At 35.4% G+C, this 25,568-nt stretch overlaps 1 protein-coding gene and 1 long non-coding RNA gene across 2 annotated transcripts; one reads left to right on the top strand and one right to left on the bottom strand.

Annotated features, from left to right (window-relative positions):
- Positions 1 to 12,610: 12,610 nt before the first annotated feature.
- LOC124449249 (protein ALP1-like) lies at positions 12,611 to 13,756 on the top strand. Its single transcript, XM_047000189.1, has one exon. The coding sequence runs from the start codon at positions 12,611 to 12,613 to the stop codon at positions 13,754 to 13,756; it is 1,146 nt and encodes a 381-aa protein (XP_046856145.1).
- Positions 13,757 to 19,095: 5,339 nt separating this feature from the next.
- LOC124448593 lies at positions 19,096 to 19,974 on the bottom strand. The gene is made up of 3 exons (XR_006949163.1): positions 19,928 to 19,974; positions 19,409 to 19,632; positions 19,096 to 19,317 (listed from the first exon to the last, which is right to left on the bottom strand). It is a non-coding gene; the product is annotated as an uncharacterized LOC124448593 (long non-coding RNA).
- Positions 19,975 to 25,568: the final 5,594 nt, after the last annotated feature.

The following is a 25,568-nucleotide window of genomic DNA, read 5'->3' as shown; positions in this document are numbered from 1 at the left end:
AATGAGTCATAACACTAAAATATACTTAAATATTGGGAAATAACATAATATGCTATCATACATGTTTTCAGATCCTGTTTCTCTGTATCGTCTTTGTTCACTGGTTTTGTATTTCTTAGTAGCCATTTTTAGCGACCACTTTTCCAAACAAACTGGTCTGAAACCTGGGTTTAGAGTGACACAATATGGAATAGTTGACAGATCTGCCAGAACCGACTGGTGTGTTAAGCTTTTAGCAACAGACTTAAGTTCTTGGCAGCACCAGGCCTCTAAAGGATTCTAAAGAAGTGTAACTTGACAAAAACCACACTTGCACCTGATCAATAAAGAAAATCACATGAATGTTTTATGCAGTGCAGTGTTTGAAATTAAATGAAGATATGATCTTCGCACTTTGCTGGACAATTTAAGCAATCGTCTCAATAACCCGAAAAATCAGGTGACTCAGCGGGATTTGAACCCATGACATCTGCAGTGCCGTGCAGTGCTCTGACCAACTGAGCTATGAAGTCAAACACCGCACTGCATAAAACATTCATACGATATTCCTTTCACGAGAAAACATGAACCCAACAAAAATTGACCTGCTCACCACTGTGTGACTTCATAGCTTAATTGGTCAGAGCACTGCACCGGCACCGCAGAGGTCATGGGTTCAAATCCCGTTGAGTCACCTGATTTTTTCAGGTCCTGAGACGATTGCTTAAATTGTCCAGCAAAGTGCGAAGATCATATCTTCATTTAAAGAAAATCACATTAAAAAATTGTAATCGAGCATCTTTTAACAATTTTTTGCCCAAAAGTAAATAAAAAAGCGAGGGAAATCTTGAATGGAAAATTGCACGCTTATGTATATATTTCATAACTAGAAACCTGAATTGAAATACATTTCATAAGTTGAATTGAAATTACAAATTTTATTACTCACCAAGAACTCAACTCAACTGTGTGATCAAGTCTTTTTGTAGCATTTCAAGTTGCTTTTATATTCATTTAACTTTTCAACGTAGTCTTCATACCATGCTTGTTCGGCCATTGGTTCATCAGCGTACAGATAGGACTTGGACTCTCCCAGATTTTCATCTATTGTATTATATTCCTGGTCATTAATGTTCTTTGTTTCATCTTCAATGACATAACAGGGAATATAATCACACTCCAAATCACATTGTGAACTATGAGAGCTTTCCGAATCAGAATTCAACTCCGCCATCTAACTGTTGATAATAAGCCCTTGACTTGTTCCTTAATTAACGTCACAGAGACTTGATCCAGGCCCTATGCCAATTATCAACTTTTACTGTCAAATTTCATATTTGATCAATAATAATTCGAAAACAACGCACAGATGTCAAACCAAAGGGCGTTTGATTGCTTCAGAGATTGCACAAAATTATGAGGAAATATGCAAAGTATTTTACTCACTTTGTGATCTTAAGTTAAGAAATGTATGTGTTGCACATCAATGGAAACACACGAATAAAATCTTCTGGGAAAAGACATTAAAACTCTTGAACCTTAGGAAAAGGGTTTTTCAAAAGATACATATGTTCTTTCCAATTGTAGATGGCTGAATGATGAAGTGATAAATTGTTACCTTCTATTACTAACAAAAAACATGGAGAAGTTGGGATTGCGTAGTTTTGCACTCACGGCACAATTCATGACAAAACTTCAATCCGTATGTCAGCCAAATACGAACATCATTCAAGCGGTCGTCTTGTAACTCTTAAATGTTTATGTAATGGGGAAATACCAAGACAGTTCCAATGGAAACATAATGATCACATTGTTTCATTAAATCAAACTTATTGCTTCACATTGGTACATCACAACTGTGGTGAGTACGTATGTCATGTTCTTTTCAACGACGATCATGCACGTATCACAAACACATGAATTGTTAGCGCATTGTGAACAATCGATTAACAAACAAACTGACTGTCTTGAAAATACTAATGAATTCATCATTCATGTGCAACTGGCTGCTCTAATGCGCCGTTGCTACATAAATGTCAGACAAAGCAACTCGCTGCATAAATAGAGAGTTTACGAAACTTCACATTTTGACGACGACGCTGGGAGTTAATGCTAGTGCGCATGCTTCTTGACAGTTTGTCTGCTTCCTTTGCGACGACGCCGTGAAATCGTCTTCTTTGGACGCATCCTGCATGTTCAAGATGGCGGATGGACATCAAAACACAAAAAGGTAGGAATCGAACAGTTTTAAGTGTTATAGCATTTTTTAGCAATAAGTTCTTGTCATGTTCAGTTTGTACTGAGATAAGGGCAAATTATTTAACACACAGAGTACTAAATCGATTTTTTTTTCAAATATTACAACTCAACTAATATTTCATTATATTTTATATCACACGAAATATTATATATTTATAATTAATTTATTTGTTTGGTTTCCTTTGCCTTCTTAATTATTTTTGCAATTTTAGCAAAAAAGCAATGACTTGGACAAATGAGCATAATGAAATTCTAATTCGTGAAATGTACTTTTTCCAACCATGGAACTTCTAAAAAGGATCACAGCAACGAGGTAATGCATGGGAAATGATCAGTGATTCTTAAATGATATGGATAGCCCAAAGTTTAACGTGACGCAAAAGTCTGTTTGAAACCACTACACTTTACTTCAAAAACAACAAAAGAAGAGCCATCTGCAGTAGAAACTTCCATTGAGGAAATTATTCATTTGTTCAGAAATGGAGATAAAGAAGAGAAAATTTTGGAAGAGAAACAAAAACAAAATTCTGTTGCAGAAGTAGAAAAGGCTGTGGAAATGAGACAACAGTCAATGGAAACATTAGCTAAAACTTACAAAAGAAAATCTCAAAGTAAAGATGGTGAAAAACCTAAATGAAGAATGTCATCCAATGGAAGTGAAACCATTGCCTATTTAAAACTAAAGTCAAAAGTTGATGCAAAACTTAAAAGAGAAGAATTGATGTTGAGAAAAGCTGAAGCTGATGAAAGAACAACAACAAAACAACATCATTTCTCAACAGGAAGATCTCACTAAAGCCTTAACTGACAGAATTGCTGTTCAGTAAAGGCAGCAAGAGCAACTAATGCATCTACTGCAACTTCAAAACACTGCTTTACTAACATTGATGCAGAATATTGTTAAAAGAAACTGAAATGTTTTGTTAAAACAGCGCATATATTTTTCTTGAGAGTAGACCAAACTTTTTTCACATACACACAATTTACTGTTATTGATAATATAGATGAAACATTCATAAAGTTATCCATAACAAGAGTATATTTGAGTGATGTTAAAAAGATATAGATGAAACATTCATAAAGTTATCCATAACAAGAGTATATTTGAGTCATGTTCCGGATGACTTAACTCTGTCCATTAAACAATTAGTCAACTTGATAACATTGAATATTTTCGAACTTTTTACACAAAATATTCATGTATAGATGGAGGTTGAAGTTCAAAAAACTATGAGGTTGTAGAACCATAAAAACAGCATCTTGCATTATGTATTTTTAGGTTCTTTTTGAAGTCAAGGAATTTAAAATAATTAAATATGTCCCCAAAAATCCATTCGACAGACACTCTTACACTGCTCATTGCTTTGTTCCATTGTTGCTGTTGAGGAGTTATTCTTGCTCCTTTAAATGGGCATTGTAGTTGAGGTTGATGAGGATAGGCAGGGTCACCATAAATGCAAACAGGAGTTTCATTAGGGTAATGAAAAAAATTACGAAGGTGTCTTTGCAATTCTTTAAGGACCATGTTTTATAGTTTGAAGGCCCGTTCACACAATTCGATTTGTCGGATTAGATTATGTAGGATCCGAAAAAATGGAATGTGTAAACACAAATAAATAGAGCCTCAAATAGTCGAATCGGTCAATCTAAAAAATCTTCTGGAAATAGAACTTACTCTATTTTCATACCACAATAAATTACATACATTTGAAAGGCTTGGAAAGAAGAACAAAAATTCGAAAAATATATCAATAAATGTAACATATAGCTATAATGTATATATGTCATTTTGCCCTGAAGAATGCATTCTGATAATATCGAAACATGTTTGCGACTAAAAAATCGTCGTTTTCTCAAATAGTAATGTTTACTAGACTATCCAGGAGTTGTGATTTTTTTGTTATCCTAGTTTTCGTATATCAATGTCAAGTATGATGACTTTGGAAATTACTTTTTATCAGCAAAAACTAAATATGTTACTTTTTGTTAGTTTCGTCGTTAAAAACATCAGCAACAGCCTACTTGTCTCGGTTTAGGGATCATTTTAGTATTTTTTCAGAAGACAAAACTAATACCAAAAATTCTATAACTTTCCTGCACAAGAACACAACTGACATTTCCTTCCGGCATTTGAAATCTTCAAAGGTGGCCTTGGGGCCTTTTCTCTACTTTACCAATTAGGAGTGCAAATGTTACATCATAAGAAATTAGTAATGCTATTGGTCCATCAAAAGTGATGACAAGTAAGAAACCATTGTTGATATCATGCATCATCAATTCGTTATTCACTTTTGATATTGCTGTTGATTGTGCCGTGCATTGTTGATTCTTTTGGAAGTGTGGAAAGAAAAGTAAGTGAACAATCATTTATAGCAGCTAGATTGTTTCAATAATGGTCCCCAATGTAAAATATGTTTATACAATGTTTATACAGTTCATTGACTTATGGTTCATGCTTTTGCAACAGTGCATGGATTCATGACTCCATGCTCAATGACTATAGATAATAAAGAAAGCTGAGCCAATGACAATTGACAATATGGCCCCATCCTTTGGCTATGAATCTCATGAAGAACTCACAAAATTTCTACATATGCTTCAAAATCTGTTCAGGCATACACAACAATCGTTATCAAACGACCATCTTGGCTTAGAGCACTGTAAAAGCAAAACTGTATACCAATTGCTTCTGCAATTTTACTTTCACTAAATGATCCTCATCCTTGAAATGATCCCTGCCTTACAGGGATGCAAAATGCACAAATACAAATTCAAACACTTCGATTACTGGTGGAAAGGTTAATTTTTGACATGGTAGTCAAATTTGAGGTTACAGGTGCTTTGGAAACATCTTATGATGAAAACCTTAGAGATATTATTTCATTTTTACCAAGCAATGGCGGAAGGCCTTCATACAATATCACAAAATGCAAATAGAGCAGTTAGAGACAGGATTGAATTGGAAAAGCATTGCAAATTTGCATAGCTCCTGGTGTGCCAATTCATTAATAATGGCTTTGTAGTTTTCCACACTTTGTACTTTGAAGCATTTGAATGTGGAAAGAAACTCTAAGATGTCTTTGTCATTCTTGCTAAATTCACCACCAAGACAGGAATCCATCACCTAAAAACAATCAAACCTGCACATTACATTACCATGTTGCATTGCCATTTCAAGAAAAGTGAATATAAATTTTTTATATGTAATCCTATAAAAAACCTGAAGAGCCTGACAGATTGAAAGTTATAAAAAAAAAACTTTCTATGCATAATTCTATCATCAGATGCAATATATTTCTGGAAAGACTTGAGCAGAAATTCTATAGTAATGTCTTTTTCTCCAAACAAAACATGTAACCACAAATAACTGAGACAACTTCAGTGGAAAGTGACTACAGTTCTTGTAGGCAAAAAACAAGACTCTTGGTACTGCTTCCCATTCTTTTTTTCTAAAGATCGTGTCTTATAAATGGATTTTTTCCTGGAGCCAACCATTAACGAGTTAAAACAATCTTGCCAAAAGTTTGTTAGCATATCCAACATCACTCCTTTACCTTCTTTCTCAGGTCTCCTCGCTCATCCAGTACCTGAACTTCAAGCAAACAATCCACGATTGCTGGGTCGCTGAAAATTGAGATGATATCCTTGCAAATGCTTCTTATTTGTATAACCACATGCTTTGCAGGATTTTCTAAACAATATGAAAGGTGGCAGTCATCACCTAAAGAAATTAAATTTAACTATATTGTATGATTTGGCAAAGCAATCTTGGTAAACTTATGAAGCTCATTTGACACTTGCGTATTGGTGGGATTTTTACTAGTCAATACATGTATACAATACTTAAGCAATGATTTAGATAAAGACAATTAAATAACGTTTAAATACAATTATGTATGAAAGTTGAATTACTGATAAAAAGTAAAAGCATCAATAAAAATTTTCCATTGGAGTGGAATTCTTAATATCTGTCATGTGTGATAGTTGAAAAAGCATGGACAAAAACATGCCCAACATGCACAATCTTTACCTTTACAAGAGTAAACTATAGTTTTAAATAGAAAACTATGGATTTTTGGTGAAAACTACAGTTTTTAAAAAAAACTATAGTTCGAAAACTATAGTTTTTATATGAAGAAAAGTGTAGTTTTTATGAGTAAGAAAACTATTGTGTTTAGGAGAAAACTATATTTTTTGAAAACTGACCTGCTCACCATGTGTATTAAAATCAAGAAGTCAAATGCATTAAAAAAGGTTCTTACAATCATCAGACAACAAAGTGATTTCTTCACTTGGTCTCTGTACAGCTGTGGGCATGTTGTTTAATAAATCAAAACTTGTAGCATTATTGATGTCAACAGACGGACCTGTACTAACTGTACAAGTGAAAGGAAATTGTGGTAAATCATCACAATTAACAGGAAGCCTTGCTTGCTGTTCTGGGGCAGTAATATCATCTTTGCATGGCAACACATTCGAGGAATCACATGGAGGCATTTGTCCATGGTAAACAGTGGCATTGGTAAGATCATTTTGTACTAGACTACCAGCATTTGAACCAGACTGATCCTCAACATCAACATTAAATGCATTATCAGGGATATTTGCATCATCCTTCAAAACAATAAAAAGGTGCATTTCTTTTTTTACTAATTGCAAATATTATTTGATTGACAATATGGAAGCACGTTTTGTCCATAACATGTATCAATGAAACAATGAAAACCGGCAATGCTGCAAGCTTTGTAAAAATAATCGCTCTTATATTATGTGTAAAAAGTGCAAAGTTTACCTGTGTTTCAACAAGGAGAGAAACTGTTATCTGGAATATCATACCAGGCAATAAGACCTTAGTTACTGTATATGGAGAATAATCAGTTGATACTTGACATACATTAAAAAATGCCATTTTTTACTATAAATAGTTCAGAGACATTATGGGTGCTGTTTTATTAAAAGTTTTGGGGTTTAGCATATAAATTGGTGTTATTTATAAATTGCATGTTTCAGCAAAATATTAGAGTAGCATGCACCTAAATGCCCAATGTGACAAATATGTCACAGCATAGAAATATGCTCTAAGTATAAAATCTTCAAATTTTTTAAACTTTGCATTTTGGCACTATTTTCAATAAAAATTAAAAAATTCAAATTTTTTTTTCAGGTTTTTCATACTTTGGGTCTTTAAGGATTAGAGTGCATATGAAATGATTTTTTTTCCATTTATATAAACATTTGCCTATGATTTCTTTAATCTAGTAGTGGAGCAGCACAGCCACAATACTCAGCTTCTAAAGCAAATTCTATTTCGTCATTGGATACGTCACTAAGGAGTCATGTGAGATATGCGCACGCAGATCGAGCAATCAGTTGCCCGCGTAGTCTTCGAGCGAACGGTTGTTTTTATCGAATAAAATCTCAACAAAGGAGCGAAAATCATGGCATCACATGACGAATTGGAAAGACGGCTATTGGAAGAAGAGCCAAGCGGTATGAAAGAAGCGACACCACCAGGGATAGCAATGCCAGAAGTGTTGGCTAGTCTCGTCGACAAAGTAGAGAAGATGTCAAGCAAAATTATCAACATGGACAGTTCCATTAAATGGTTGCAGTCCGACAGTCAGGATCCTTGCTTGAACGAAGGACCAAGCAAAAAAACGACGTGTAACTTCACTAATGGAAATAGACAAAGGTTACACTGACGGTGATGCAGAAGGATTGCATCGAGAAAGTGAACCTGATGCCGACTCGGCAAATGAAGGTAGTATAAGCGCCACATGTGTTCGACGCGAACATGACGCTCTGCTACAAGAAATCTCGCACGATTAGGAGCAAGAAGAGGAGGTTGGCGACAATATAAACCAGCAACTTGCTGATATTGTCAACAAACGATGGTCAAACAAGCTCCCAGAAGCAAAACAAAAAGAAAAAATGGAAAAGTATTCAAGACCAAGTAATTGTGAAAAATTTATTGTCCCTCGCGTTAACGCTGAGATATGGGACAAGCTTGACAATAAGACCAAGCACAACGACCTTCGCACTGCTAACACGCAGAAAACAATAGCGAAGGTTGGCGCCGTACTGTCTTTCACGACAGACAAATTGCTACAAATACGTAGTAAAGAATCACCAGACGTTGATAAACTGATCACAATGAATACCGATGCCTTGGCACTTCTTGGCCACACAATGTGTGAACTATCAATGCGTCGACGCGACGCTATTAGGCCAAATTTAAACAAGGATTATAGCAGCCTTTGTGCATCACATGTGCCAGTAACGACTTACTTGTTTGGGGATAACCTTCAAACACAACTAAATGATATTAGGGCATCGAACAAGATCAGCAAGGCAACAGTGCCTCAAAGGTTTGATAAGGTCAGGCAGTATGGCCGCCCTGACTCTCATGGTACCAACAATTCCTCCTCACAGGGAAAACCAAGAAAGAACCATTTTTTATCCAACAATCTGAATTGGAAGAAACACCCACCAAGGTCGACATACCCATCGAAAAAGCCATCAACCTTTCCAGTCAAGCAGCAACAATACCAGTAATGGCCAATAGTGAAAGAAACAAAAATATCATGACAAACTTACAGGTCAGTACTTTAGAGAGAGACTTGCCTTTATTAGTCAGGTATTTACACTCACGAGTGAAACGCTTTCAAGCAGGCCAGTTAAGTCACAAACTTTGGGAATGGCGCAAACTCACCTCGGATTCAGAGGTTTTACATACAGTCTTGGGTGAGGAGATTGAATTTAACGCTTTACCTCACCAACTAGATGCACCAAAACCCAATACATTCACAACATTCGAGAATGGTAGTGTTGCACAGGAAATAAAAAAGCTGTTTGCAAAGGGTGTCATAGTTGAATCGGCTCATGAGGCAAATTAATTTATTTCATCCATTTTCTTAAGACCAAAACCTGATGGGTCTCATAGAATGATATTAAATCTCAAAAGTTTAAATAAGTATGTGGTATATAGGCACTTCAAAATGGACTCCATTTGGAATGCTATTAGTCTAATGAAACCAAACTGCTACATGGCATCAGTTGATCTAAAAGATGCCTATTATTCAGTACGTATCTGTGCTGAACATCAGAAATATTTAAAATTCGATTGGAATGGTAAATTATATAAATTTACTTGCTTCCCTAATGGGTTAGCATTAGCACCAAGAAAATTCACGAAATTGCTTAAGCCTGTGTACTCATCATTACGGAAAAAGGGTCATATATCATCACCTTATATTGATGATTCCATTTTGATAGGTGATAACTTTAATGACTGTGCAGCAAACATTGTTGAGACAGTTAAAGTTTTAGACAACTTAAATTTTGTCACTCACCCTGAAAAATCTGTGTTAATACCAACACAAAAAATTGTATTTCTTGGTTTTATTCTAAATTCAATAACTATGACTGTTTCTTTGACACCAGAAAAAGCAAAGAAGGTAAAATTGGCTGTTACCCACCTACACTCTTGTAGGATACCTCAAATAAGAGAGGTTGCCCAGGTTATTGGGTTTATTATCTCTACATTTGCAGGGGCAATGTATGGGCCCTTATATTTTCGGATTACAGAGGGTGAGAAAGCGGAAGCCCTAAAACAATGTAAGGGAAATTATGATACTCACATGCAGTTATCCTCTAGCAAAAAGGAGCTGGAATGGTGGATAAACAATGTAGAAAGATCAAACAATCTGATCTCTAGACCAGAGCCGCATGTAACTATGTCCACAGATGCATCTAAAGTGGGCTGGGGGTGTGCTATAAATAACATTAAAACTGGAGGGCTCTGGACTCAGGAAGAGAGTCAATCTCATATTTACTATTTAGAAATGCTGGCAGTGTATTTTGGTCTCAAGTCACACCAAAAATCTATTACGAAAATGCAGGTAAAAGTACTAGTTGATAACACTACGGTTCAAAATACCCTAAACAAAATGGGAACAAGTCACTCTCCATTATTGAACAGTCTTATCAAAACTATATGGGACTGGTGCATTGTTAATGAGGTTTGGATCACAGTTGCCCGTATTCCTGGCAAGGAGAATGTTGATGCAGACAGGGAATCTCGGAGGCCAGGCACCACTGAGTGGTGCCTGAATAAACACATATTTCATAGGGCTTGCGAAACTAAATGTAAAGCCAAACATTGACCTTTTGCCTCCAGAATTAATTGCCAATTAAAGCCATACATTTCATATACCCCAGACCCGGAAGCAATTGCAGTCAATGCTTTCCATCATTCATGGCTGGGTTATCAATTTTACGCTTTTCCACCTTTTTGTTTGATTAGTCAGGTGCTACAAAAGATTCAAAAAGAGAAGTCAGAGGGACTGCTTATTATACCAAAGTGGCCAACCCAATCCTGGTGGCCAGTAGCAATGAGAATGCTGATGCAGTCACCAATCTTGCTACCACAAACACCATCAACACTAATTCTTCCCAGCAACCCATTGGAGAAACATCCTCTTCACGAGAAACTAGTGCTAGTAGTGTGTCACTTATCAGGAAACAGTTCAAAGACCGAGGACTTTCTACAACAGCTGTGGAAGTCCTGGAATCAGCATGGAGAGCAGGCACACGAAAGCAATATGAAGGGCATTTGGAAAGATGGAGACAATATTGTTATCAACGGCATATCAATCCCTTTTCTCCCACTGTAGAACAAGGGATAAACTTCCTTCGGAGTTGTTCAAAAAGGCTTGGGTACAGTGCACTAAATACTGCAAGGAGTGCTATCATCGATAGTAAGTTTATCAGATAGTACTAGTTTTGGAACACACCCACTGGTTTGCAGATTCCTTAAAGGAGTCTTCGAAAATCGTCCAGCCTTACCAAGGTACACCAGAATCTGGGATGTACGAATAGTGCTAGAATACTTAAAAACCATGCAGCCAAATGAAACTTTGACACTGAAAAAGCTAACACTTAAACTGACCATGATGTTAGCCCTTATCTCTGCTCAAAGGTGCCAAACCCTTAAAGCCTTATCACTGGACAATATATCTCGGAGGATGATAAGTATGTATTCACCTTCGACCAATTGTTAAAAACATCTCGGCCTGGGAAACACCTAAAGCCTTTCATAGTTAAGAAATATGACCCAGATGCAACACTTTGTCCGTTCAAACTCCTTACGAGTACATTGAAAGAACAAAACTATTAGAAGTAATTCCAAACAGTTGTTAATTTGTTTCCAAAACCCTTTAATGTAGCAAGCACGGACACTATCTCGAGATGGCTTAAAACAATGTTAAAGCTGGCGGAATAAATGATTTTTCTGGCTACAGCACAAGAGCAGCATCCTCGTCAGCTGCAAACAAAGCATCCATATCAATTGAAGCAATTATGGAAGCAGCTGGGTGGTCTAATGCTTCAACATTTCAAAAATATTATAATAAGCCATTAAAAACAAAAGCCGACTTCGGTTGTTCATTATTAAATGCTTCCAATGACTAAGCACGAATTTTTTAATAGTGAGAAGTATAGTTATATGTGTTGTTGAAAAAATTGTCAATACATTTGGGATTATGTTAAAGCTCGTGATCACAACACTTTGAATATCTCACATGACTCCTTAGTGACGTAGTCCAATGACGAAATAGAATTTAAAATTAAACGAGACTTACCTGTAAGTTGAAGTTTGATTGTAATTCTATGAGTTATTGGACAAGGAAACTAGGAGTCACCCATTATATTGGAGGGATGTTTAGTGTAAAAAATCTTATTGCACCCGCCCTAAATGGTGAATGCTGTTGAAATCACTCGCAGCGTAGAAAACTGATTCCTCGATCTGCGTGCGCATATCTCACATGACTCCTTAGTTTCCTTGTCCAATAACTCATAGAATTACAATCAAACTTCAACTTACAGGTAAGTCTCGTTTAATTTTTAAATTATTCTCTACCTTTAGTTTGTACCAATTATGGAAAATTCTATATACGGTTTATTGGAACTAAGATATGAAACAGTGTTGATGAATCACTAAGAAATTTTTCTTATTCTTATTTCAAAAAAAACTAAAACTTCGATTAGTTGATAAGCATTAATTTCAAATGAATTGTGTGATTCAAAGTTTGGCCAATTTCCATTACAATCGCTTTGCCCGCGCGGTCCTAGCGGGCGTGATCACAAATTGCACGCGCGTACACAATGCAATTTCCATTGATTGGTCTTGGCGGCTTCGCGCGTTCGTTTAAAATTACTTGTTTCCAAGATGGCGGCTTTAAATAGGAGACTACTTATTTTGATTTTATTAAGGCGACGGTTGCAAAGAAGGAAATATAGAAAGCGTTTTGGATAAGGAATATATACTTAAATAGAAAAGCAAAGGGAATATCATACTTTGGTACGTGAGGCAATGTTATTCGACCACGAGTTTTTCTTTCAAATGTTTCGAATGATACCAAGTAAGTTTGAAGAGCTACTTGGCTTAGTTGCACCAAGAATCACACGTTGGAAAGCCCGGCGAGAAGCCATTGGGCCAGAAGAAAGACTTGCAGTAACATTGACGTACTTAGTTACTGGTGATGCATTCATTTCTATTGCAGCAAGTTATCGATTAAGTGCTGCCACTGTTGGGCGGGTTGTCAAAGAAACATGTCAAGTATTATGGGAAGTACTTTGTGCTAAAAAGTATTTGAATGTTCCTCAAACACCTAATGGATGGATTGAGCTGGCTCGTGGCTTTGAAGTTAGATGGAACTTTCCAAATTGCGTGGGTGCAATTGATGGGAAACATGTTACCATACAATGCCCCCCAAGAGGAGGTTCCATGTTTTTCAACTACAAAAAATTTCACAGTGTTGTCTTGATGGCAGTAGTCAATTCAAAATATGAGTTTATTATGGTTGACATTGGCGATTACGGAAGGCTTAGTGATGGAAGTGTATTTGCCAGCAGCAACCTTGGCATTGCAATGGAGAACAACATGTTGAATTTACCACCTGAACGAACACTGCCAGGCACAAACAAACATTTTCCATACGTTTTTGTGGGAGATGATGCATTCCCATTACGAACATATATGGTTAAACCCTATCCGAGAGGTGTCATTCAATTACCTGAAAAAATTGCGAATTATCGTTTTTCAAGAGCTAGACGAATTGTTGAGAATGCTTTTGGAATAGCAACATCAAGATTCAGATTGTTTAGATGTGCAATTACTGCAAGTGTTGAGGTTGCTGTTGAAGCTACAAAGGCTATCACTGTACTACACAACTTTTTGATGGCTGGTAGACATTCTGAGATTAATAACTCATACTGTCCACATGATTATGTTGATGTTGAATGCGAAGGCCATGTGAGAGAAGGGCTTTGGAGGAGGCAAGGGAACAACTGCCCTGGTCTTCAGGATGTCACGAACTTGGGATCCAATAATTATTCAGTTAATGCAAAAAATGTTCGCGATAATTTTCGAGATTATTTTAATTTGAATGCAGGATCTGTTCCATGGCAACAGGCAGCTGTTACAAGCACATCTGACAGTTTCAACATAAATTATTGAGTTTGACCACCAACGTTTGATGCAAGTCTACAAACAATATTAAACTTATTATCTGTGTGGGTCTACTAATTTCAATAAAGGTCATAACAGAACATTATTTCATTATTTATATGTTTATATATTTTCATCAAATCAAAATGTTTATAATAAGTAGACTGAAATTTTCCTAGATTAAGGTTTAAAATAAAAATGGAGGAAATATGTTAACTTCTTTTCTTTTATGTAATTTTACAACAAAAATGACACACATAATACATTGGTCATATTTTTCTGAACATAACCATCAGCTTTTGTAAATTCAAATTTCATTCTACTCATTCTCACCAAATTCATATTTCATTAACACTTGTTGTATTTCTACCCTGGCCATCCTATTTTTCTTGGGTGGTAGTTTCTCCAATATTTCAACAATACTGTTGCAGAACAAATGATTGCTACTTCTCCAGTCTTGTGTTTGTTGTTTCTGTTCATCTGACTGAGATAATGCATTGACAAGAAGCAAGTCTATTTTATCTTGACGGTCAGATCTCTTTGTTGTACGCTTTGGTGTTTGGTTGGTCAGTATATCTGGACCAGCATGAGCTTTCCTTTTGTTACAACGAGTTTTATAAGTCGACATATCAGGTGTTGATCCCAAGCAAGTAGTGGAGGTGAAGGTGCAAAGCTGTCATCACTTATACTTCCAGAATCAGTATTAATAATTTCATTAGATAGAGTAATATTGCTAGTTGTTTCTCGATTAGAAACAAAGTCTTTAAGGAAAAGTAGATTCTCAAACAGCTTGCATGATGGTGTTTTAGAAGCACCTGCCCCTGATTTTTCAGCATCTTTTATTTTCTTCAGACATCTCATCATACCATCTCGTAAGTTCTTCCATCTGCGCTTCAAAATATCAGCTAAAAGTAAGGAGTGCATTTGTATTTATTAACTCCTGGCTTTTAGTCATTTTATACCAGCTGGTAATATTATGCAAAATCAACAAACATAAACTCAAACTTTTAACACAGAAGTTAATGCATGCTTCATGTAATCACTGAAAGACGCCAAGTACTCAAAAACCTATTCACAAGTTTGTGAAACATATCTTGTGGAGTGTTAAATCATTAATCTGCATCTATATTTAGTTATTTACCAATTATGAAGGATTAACAAAGTCATACACACCATTCCTGTTTAATTTGAGAGATATTTCTTTCCAGGCTTGGTTCTTTTTTACTGTGTCTTTATACCCTCTTGATGATGTGTCCCACAGTATTCGGTATCTGTGAACTTCTTCCACCAAATGTTCGTCTAGTTGTTCATCATCGTCCTTTTCTTCCAAATCAAGCTGTTGGGATTCCAGCAAATTTTGTGCTTCCAGTGGTATAAAAGATGAATTGTTAAACTCCGCCATGTTTATCATACATTGCATTGATTGCTTTTGTAGTATGCGGTGTGATTGGTTAATACCAATCACGTGTATCTTTGGACGCGCGACTTCGCCAAGAAAGTAAAAAATTTTTAACTTTCAAAGCGTGCACACCAGTGTTCAGGCGAAGACGCGCGCTGTCGACAATATTCACACAGCGCATGCTCAAAAATGTTCGCTTCGCCCGCGCGGGCAAAGCGATTGTAATGGAAATTGGCCTTAATAGTCTGCTTGGTTCGACGAACAACTCCAGCAGAAACAGCGCCTCGACGCAAAGTCGAAGTAGAGAGGCTAGGAACTGGGTTGAGCTCGACGTTAGTAATCTATTCAACTGACAAATGGACTATTTTATAGGGAAAATTAAACATTAAGTATGCCTCTTTATCGCAGACAAGGTGGGGGCATCATCAACGTTGATTGGGCGTCGTCTTTAGAGTCTGCGAAATCAGTTATAACTGGTACAGTGTCTTTTTTGACCGATACCATTGTCCAGGTTCCCTTAGATAGACTAGATAATCTTGAAATCTTAAATAATCGAATGGATTGTACGTGTTCTTTTTTCATAACTCTACTAAACAACGCAAACACTGATCAAGAAACATTCGATTTGCTTGCAAATGTCTTAAACAGTTTATTGTCAATTCAAAGAGCACTTTGTCTTGAAATGGAAAGGCTCCAATCAATCAATGATGAAAATTGTTACAGGTGTCCAATTAATCCAACACACGGGCGGGGTCGACCAAAATACCACATCACAAAAAATCAACTGGAATTTTTTCGAAGCAAGCACTTTTCGTGGGTTAACATTGCCAAATTACTTCATGTGTCTACGCAAACATAATGGAGGAGAAAAAACGAATTAGACATCAATGACCAGTTTTCTCATATATCAAAGAATGAGCTTACCGAAGCTATGGAAGACATAAGGAAAGTTACCCCAAATATTGGTCAGAGTAGGATGGTAGGTGCGCTAAGGGCTAGAGGGATTCATGTTCAGAGGCAAAGGGTGAGAGAGAGTGTTTAAGAAAAATTGATCCAGTTGGAACAGCTCTTAGATGGAACTCAGCAGTCTACCGACGTAAGTATTATGTTCCGCATCCTAATGCTCTTTGGCACATTGATGGCAACCACAAGCTAATACGTTGGTGGATAGTTATTCACGCATGTATTGATGGTTACAGCTGACTTATTATATACCTGCAATTTGCCAATAATAATCGCTCATCATCTGTGCTGGATTTTTTTTTACACAGGGAGTCAAAGAGTTTGGTTTGCCATCAAGAGTCAGATCAGACCATGGCTTAGTAGTAATGTAGGCGTTGCACGCTTTATGCTGACCAACAGGGGTTGTGGGAGGGGAAGTATTATAACGGGTAAATCGGTGCATAACATTAGAGTCGAGCGTCTCCATAGAGACATTTATTGTGGCGTACTTTCTCATTATGTCTGGCTATTTACTAACATGGAAGAAGATGGTTTGCTTGATTGTCTTAATGAACATCACCTATTCGCACTACATTACGTTTACATCCCAAGAATTCAAAGATCTCTTAACGAATTTAAGTGGCAATGGAATAGCCACCCCTTGAATACTGCTGAGAATCTGAGCCCTGAACAACTATTTATCAGTGGATCTATGTCAAATTGCAATGAAAATATACTGGTAGAAGAGAGTGACCAAGACGAACTTGGTGCCGGCATGGATTTAGACGAAAGTGAAACTCTCTTAATCAGTGATGACGACTATAATGTTTCTGTGCCACAAGTAAATGTCAATGAAGAGCAAACAATTTTGGTACACAAAACAATTGATCCCCTAAATGATGATGGAAATCATGGTGTTAATGTGTTTAGAGAGTGTTTACAGTTGATGAGCGAAACAACAATCAATAATAGAATGTACAGTTCTCCTAATTTTTTTTCAATATAAAAATCACGTTCATTAACATAACATTTTCGTTATTAAACAATATATTCTGTAGAAAAAACAACGCTAATTCAAAATTGGAATCACAAATAGGTTGGAACTAGTTGGTGTCTCCCATACTTAACGAAATATTAACCTAACCTTAACATAATTGTTTAGTTGTCTAAGCAATGTGAAATGACCAAGACAATTTATCAGCTACGATATTGCTGAACTCTTCGGCTAACTCGTTGTAACATTGGTATGTACTTGGGAGCTCTAACAATGGTGCACATGTATGCGAAATTGGCCGCCTAGCAAAACCCTGGGTAACCACAAATTCTACTTTGATCTGTCCAGTTACAATAATGTCGCTACCTGTAGTGAACTGAAGAAATGGTGTTAAAGACTGATCCCTTAAAGACTTAATGTACTGCTTTGAAAAAGCCATACATTGGTTTTCAGCATCATTATTTGGTTCGCATTTGAGTAGTTCTATAACCTTAGGTGTGGTTGGTTTCTTTTCATGATACAGTTTTCTAATCTCTTCGATGGACTGGAAAGGAGGAAATGACTTCAATTTATGGATATAAGGCATCCAACAGTGAACTACATATTTAGGCTTCTGCACAAGTTCTTGATGTGCAATCTCACAAAATGTGGACATCACTTTTTCTTCACTCGGCATGCGGCGGAAACACTTGTACGAACTCAATAGTTCTAGGACTTCATCATCATTAGGAGATAACTCCTTCTTCATACACTTATCGAAGATCTCACGTTCATCATCACAGATGTACATTCTGAAGGATTGTATCAAGTCATCACACTTTAAACTTTCTTCCTCAAAAAAGACATGTAGCTTTAAATGCTGCGGAAAATGAAATTGGGAAATATTTTTCCCTTATGTAGCCATAAATAAAAATTTTGACAATTGCAACCCATTGCATTTTTTGATGGTCATGCCTGATTGAAGGCACTTTTTTCAGCACACAATTGCCAATGAATAAAAAAATTGTTGCCAAAAGCTCGTAGGACCTCCTGGCTACACCCACTCCTTCACCCTTTTCGGCAAACCGTTAAAACCAATGACAGTGAACGTTAAAACACTGCTCAAAATGTTTGGGTCTTGAAAAAGTACTATCAGGTCATTTTAATGTTTGTCCTGTGTACTGTAACAGCTCTCACATCACAACTTTCCAAGTGTTCATCTGTCAAAGGGTACACTAAGTTGGAGAAAAAAGGAATTATATTCAGAAAATGTGCATCATGTTTCTTTCTATTTATTTTGAAATTTTTAGGGAGTTTTGAATAGTTTTTCTGTCTGTTGTTATATTTTCATTTAACATATACAGTCACTTTTAAGGAAGAATATTACCTGAATTATGACTAACTTTTGACATTTTAACTAACTTGACATACTTTGTAAAATGCTATAAAAGCATTCTTAAAATGAAACAAACCTGAACCTTTTTGATTTTAATGGAACCGGAAGCGCTCAAATGAATAAGACATTTTTGCTTGGTTTTTAATGCGTTATCTTAATTTTATTGACTTACCATCCCCATGACTTGGTTCAGGTAAGGAAGAAGATTGAGACAGTGGCAGTTGTGGAACACCAGTAGATTGTTCTACATATACTGGCTCTAAAAGTTAAAGACTATTAGTATGATTAAAACACTTGTGAACCTACCATTTCATTCTATGAATGATTTTTTTGGGGGGGCATATCTAATTATAGTAACAAAGTAAAATGTAGCTTGATATTGTTAGGTTACCATTTGATTGTTCCTCAAATGCATTAGGTACTCTAGCAGGAACTGGGATCTCAGAAACTTGCAATTGATGCTCTTGCATTGGTGACTCTAAAACTTTGAGCAATAAATTAAGAGTTTGGTATTAAGATTGGTAAATAATTAGAGTCACTCACATTCTAGTAACTTAAGTATTTATTTAAACATCTGACTTTCAAACTATAAGCACATTTATTAACTGTTTTGGCTAAACCAACAGGAGTTGGTACAAATGAAAAAATAGTTTAATTTAGCTAGGTCTACTTTCATGGCTTGCAGGATTTAGTTATTTTCTTAAGTCATACGTTTGGCAATATGATATTAATACATTCATATTTTCCACAGTCTTTATTGATATTGAATGGAAGTACTTTCCTGTTTTGGTATGGTGATTTGTGTATGATATTTACATATTGGCACACTGACTCCGACAAAAATTCACAAAACCTTATCCCTATATGCATATACAAAAAGGCTGCATGTTAAGCACAACCTCATTTTATATGTGTTACAAAATTGTTAATTTATGGCTGAACTCCAGTTACCTAATGTCTGACTCAGACTGAATTTCCAGGACTTCTGGTTATTGCTTAATTAATGCTGGTTTCAGCAATTCATCATCAGCAGAATTGTCACTCTCACTACAAGCACTAAGTTTTTCATTGGAGCGTACGTAAACAGCACCTTTGCCTGACAACTTCATGAGCCTGTTGCAGTTCATAGTCACCCCAGGGGCTAAATTTGGTAAAACAAGTTTTCCATATGAGGCCTATAGTAAAAAAGACAAGGAAATAATGTATATATGCATTAACAAATTCCATATTTATAAACAAAACATTTATCACTGATTAAATAAACGGCGTCTTAAATCCAGATATTATAATATTCATACAGAAACTATAAGGCAAAAGGTATTTCCAGAAAAGTAGGAGCAAATGGCTTATAATACTAATTCATTTGTGTGCTGTTTGTTAACTCCCCTCACTACGCACCCACCAATACATCCTGGACAAGATGTTTAAGCTTATGCTAGTACATATATTAGTATATATGGTTTATGGTACCTTCACATACTCATAACCACAATTTTGGATCTGCGGAAAAATGTTTTCTATTTCTTCTTTTAAATTAATATCGTCCCATTCTCTTACAAAGGAAAGCTGTGAATAACAAAACCGTCACTTTCCAACGAAACACGAGAAGAATGAGTAGGAACTGAAGTTTGAGTTGGTTCGGAACCAACACCAGGTCTTTATGTACTGCTTTGGGTTTCGAGGTTGATTTCGAGGTCGTCGATGTGCGCTTTCGTTTTTTCTTGTTGCCAGAAAGATGCGACGTTGAATCACGACTCAATGGCATTTGGGTTGATGTTGACCTTATTGCTGCGTGATTTGCTAAGCTTGGAAAACTCCTTCGCAGTTCTTCCGTTAAAGTCGAGCCGGTCGAGCAGTTGTTTCCGCTGGAGTAGTTCGTCGAACCAAGCGGACTATTAGAGTATATTTGAACTTTCCAACTGACTAATTCTTTGTAACGCGTTATTCAAGTAAAACTGAAGTTCATTTTGATTCAGCATCTTCAACAATCGAGATTCGAGAATCTATTTTAACTTGCAAATGGCGGCCACTCACGCTACCGCCCATGTGATAAAAACAAGGCCGCAAAGCATCATAATTAGAACATATTATTTTCGGAGAGCATATATTTTTTAAGTTTAGCATATATTTTTTAAGTTTAGCATAAGTTTTTCAAGTTTAGCATAAATTTTTCAAGTTTGGCAAATATTTTTTAATTTTGGCATATATTTTTTAAGTTTATCAAATATATTTTGAGTTGAGAACGGATTTATTCGATTCAGAAAATGCAAATTTGAAGTTCAGCACATATATTTTCTGATAGACATATTTGTCCGGCTTGGCACCTCATATATTTATAATGCATTAAAATGATTTACATGTATATGTAAATTTTTAGTTTAGAATGAAACAATTAAATAAATGTCTTAGTTATGTGAGTTAAAGTTGGTGTTAAAATGCTCTTTTAATAATTGCTGAAAAACTGATGATAAATGTCTAAAAAATCATTAAACATAAAATGAGCATTGTTGCTAGATACCCCCGGAAAGTTTACACTATGACTGATTGACTTGTGTGAAGTTTTGATACTCACCACAATACTGCAAAGTTCCTATGGAAAATTTGCCCAATAAAAGCATGTAATTTGGTGACACCAATTGAAGAACAAATTTGGGATATAGTGCAATCAGATGGGTTAAAGACTACAATCAGAACTCAATGTCTGTGATTCAGATGTGCTCAGAGTTCTATCTGAAATTACAAAGGTATTGCAGGGCAACGAAAACATCTCATTGAACAACTTGTTTGAAATTGAAAATTGAAGTAGTTGCAGTATGACAGTCCAGTAAAAAATATCCAACCTCAATAAAAGCATTTACTTATTAAAATAATGTTATCCTGACATGTTTAAATTTAGCTTTGCAGCTACAGAACATGGTTGTAAGCATGGAATAGTACTCCTTAAGGCATATGAATTTGCAATAAAAAACCAAAAGAACTTTAAATTTAAAGAGTGTGGGCTGTTGGTAAATCAGCAGTATCTCCGGTTACATGCCACTCCAGATTTCCTTTCTGAATGTGACTGGTAAAGGGGTGCAGTAAAATCAGAAGCCCCTACTGTTTAAATTACATGGATTTTGAAGATTATTTATGCAAGCCAGGGTCTTGTTTGGATGAAACATGGCAAAGAAGAAAGATCACCAGTACTAATAACAGGTACAGCAGCAACTGTTTAAAACAGCAAAAAATAGTGACTTAGTTGTTTGTAGTTTTAAAAGACATTTGTATGTGATGGAGTATTTGCTGACCAAGATAAAAATGATACAGGAGAGGCAGTTGTTCAATTTTTTACAAACCTGCCTTATTTTTACCTAGCACTTGTTTTGTCTTTAATTCAAAACAGTTCTGAACAGTTGTTGTTACAAAAAAAGCTCTATATCTGAACACAGCAATCTGTGTATGCAAATGCCAAAATAACATGGACTTGTCCAGATTGTGCTTGCTGCTAGTAACATCAAAGAGCAAACAATTTTCACCAATATAAAAAAGCAACATTAGTTCTGCAGAAAACAACAAAAACATTGAATGTATGTTAATTGCCATTTTGATGAGTATTTTTGGAGAATCGTGTGCAATTAGTTTTAAAAAAAATTTAAACAGCTTAAAGGTGTCAAAGATATGTGGAACAAATCCTTTGGACTATCCAAATGACAAAATATTTAGAAAAAATATTGTGATTTGTTTAAAGCTTATTTTAATGATACAAATTTCTTGGAATGTGACCTCTAAATTCAACCAAAGATATCTAAACAGCAATTATAACTCTTCTGATGCATTTAGTGTTTCAATGATTCCAACAATTTATTTAAAAAACTTCACAATGAAAGTTCTCATTTTTAATAACAATTATATATAATGCTATTTATATGTTATATGTTATTTAATGCTATTTATAATAAATAGTTTCCTTGTAAAGTTCATTTATAGCAATTTTTGACTTTTTTTGAATCTCAACATATTTCTACAAATGTCAACTCTTTCATTTTTCATTAAATAAGAAATTTGGCAAAGAACTGCAAATCTTCTTCAGATGGATACAATTTTTCCCTAATGGATTTTGTTGTAATTTGCCTTTCCTTGTGACAAGAAAATATGACCCCAATAATAAATAAATGCAGTGCATCAAATATGCACAATTTACAATGCTTCTCAAGCTGTTGTTGTTGTTGTATAACAAAAACATTACTGCATATAATGAGGAATGGACCGCATATAATGACAGGTGGAATGCATACAACGAAAATATCACTGCAAATAATGATGGATGAACCACATATATGTGAAAATATTACTGCATTTAATGACGGATGGACCACATATAATGATAAATTAACAAGACGTAACAAAATATCATGGCACAAGACAGCTCTGGCATTCCGTATCAGTGCCTTTAGAAAGATGATCACATGGTGAACATTTCTTTGCTATATTTAAGTAGTCATCGCGTAGCTTTCGTAATATATATATTTTTATATGTTTGTAATGACGACGTTTCACGAAGTAAGTGGCACGAACCATAATCACAATTGATAATCACAATTGTGTTTTTCTTCAAATGAAAGGAATATTTGATCATATTAATGATGGTATTGATGTTGTTTCAACAGACATTAATGAACTACGAAACTATTGTGAAGGCTATATACAAAGCGAGATGCATTTGGCGCACGATGATGTAAGAAATTCACCCCGCGTTTGTATGTATTTGAAAATGCAATTTTCGAGTTATTTTCAGGAGAGATGTGGTGAACATGTTCCAGTAAGGTTAATGGCTTATCAAAAGTCTTCCAACTTTTGGAGCATTTTAACTCGAAGAATATTGCTAGAGAGTTAAAATTGCTTCGACAACTGCGAGCCGTGCGAGTATTTGTCAAGTGCTATTATTTGTCAAACAATTAAAGAAGGAATCGTGTTGATGGTTGTGTTAACTAAACTAGAAGTTATTGTGTGGGAGCCTTCTAAGCTACAATTTTCTAAGAGCCAGAGTAAGTAATGACATCTCAGACTTTTTCAATATGCTACCTCAATTATGTTTTTCTTAGTATCTTGGTCAGGCAAAATTTGAATGATGTATACACAGCTACTCTATGTGCAATGTGTTTTCAAGGTGATCTTTTCTTTTAGAAATAAAAAGTCTGCCAATAAATGCTCAATATTAGTGTGTGTTTATTTATACAGTTTGTGCTTGTGTCATGTGTTACTGACTCATATATGAATGCTGTGTTCTCATGTGACATCAATTAGGCCAACTTGTTCAGTTACATCAAAGTTTCGACATTAAATATTGAGTGAAATCAATCAAGTAGGAATACTTATTACTATATGGATTTTTGCCAACTTGGCAGCCCTGAAAACACGCTATTCATCAGTTTTTCTGCAAACTATGTATTTCTAATATCCACTTTGTCTTTATATATACCATCTTTAAATCTTCAAAGTAATTGTCAATTAGGTATTTATCATGTTCTTCTTTAAACTAGTCCACCATTTCTTTAAAGTAGTACACTATCCAAAAAGTGTTGAAAATGGAGCACTATATTCCTGCTAACCAAGTAGTCAATGAATATTTGAAAATGGGTGCTATTACTTTTTTCAAAATAGATGTGTTGTATGTTATCCTTTCCCCTAATATTCTATGTTTAGCAGAAGTATTGCAATTTGCGAATGGCTGAGTAATCATTGAAGAAACAGTTGTAAGTCAATAAATTGCAAATTCTGATATGAGTATGCTGTATGGTATGCATGTGCCCTTTAACTACAGTCACTGACTTCACTATAAAATCATATTTTCCCTTTCCCCATAAATCTGCTACTAGAATTAGATGAAAAAAACACCTGTGAAGATTGCTCATTTAAAGTTGTTTGGTTTTCGAAGAAAATACTTTTATTCAAGTTTTTCGTGTATACAACCCTTATTATGTACAAACAAAAAAGGTACTTTTTTCTTTAGTGTCCTTTTTCTCTTTTCATTGGAAGAAATAACAATTGTCATTTCATCACCCACGACATTAAGCAATGTAAAAGTTTTTGCAAGTTGTGCAAACAATGCTAAATTCCTCTAATAAGTGTCAAATACGACGTAGTAAGTAATTTTTTTCGTATTTCATAATAAAAATAGATACTTGTGAGAATTGAGTGATTTTGCTTAATAGGATTGTTTCATAGGTTTTTTATTTCCACTTTGGAAACACTGAAAATCACTTTTCTGATGGTCAAAATTTCAAAAATGACTAAAACAGGGGAGCATGCTTCCAGACCCTCCAGTCACAGCTTGCATCTTTGATGCTCGCAATGACCCAGTGACGTGGTCAGCTCAGGAGCTGGATCCTCCCCTGGGATATCATGGTTTCGTGTGGTCTTAGTTTAATAGTGTCAATGATGGCGAGGAAGCTGCTGGAAGCACAAATAGTGCTCAATAACCTGTATAGAGCGACATATAAATTCATAAAATTACAATTAAATAATGTTTAGAGTGTAAGTTTATTACTGGTGTAGATGACAAGCCATTCAGCTCCATATTGGTGGCTCCACATCCGTGAACATGGAGCTGGCTCTACATTCGAGTTGAATATGGAGCTTAGACAAGTGGTTTCTAAACAAATTCATCCTGCCGCTTAACCTGTGGTGGAAATTAATATTTTTATTTTTATAATTAATGTATTTTTTTCTATTTTTTCCACATTTTGTGTAATGTCATCTCATATAATGGTGCCTATGTAATAATATAATCTGCTGTTGTCAGAACTTTTATTTAGAAGCTATCTGTATGTATGCCATAGTGTATCCTTGCTTTAAAAGGTTGCAACACCAGTGTATCAGCATGAGTAAAAAATTGAGAACTATGGTTGTTACTTGTCATACAATGGTGGTGTTTTATACTGGAACATGAAACATACTCTCCTTATTGCAAAGTCACAGGTCGTACCAAAACACACAATACAAACGAAAGCCATAATCTGAAAAGCAACATCACGTAATTATATTTCACAAAATGAGGCTTTACACTTACATTATTTTGTTGTCTTCCATTTTCCAAGTCAAAAGAAGTGGCTTAATTTTATTTCTTTATATT

The sequence above is a fragment of the Xenia sp. Carnegie-2017 genome, unplaced genomic scaffold (assembly GCF_021976095.1).
Source record: "Xenia sp. Carnegie-2017 unplaced genomic scaffold, XeniaSp_v1 HiC_scaffold_23, whole genome shotgun sequence".
In the NCBI taxonomy this organism is placed as follows: domain Eukaryota; kingdom Metazoa; phylum Cnidaria; class Anthozoa; order Malacalcyonacea; family Xeniidae; genus Xenia; species Xenia sp. Carnegie-2017.
This window is presented reverse-complemented; position numbering and strand designations above follow the sequence as displayed.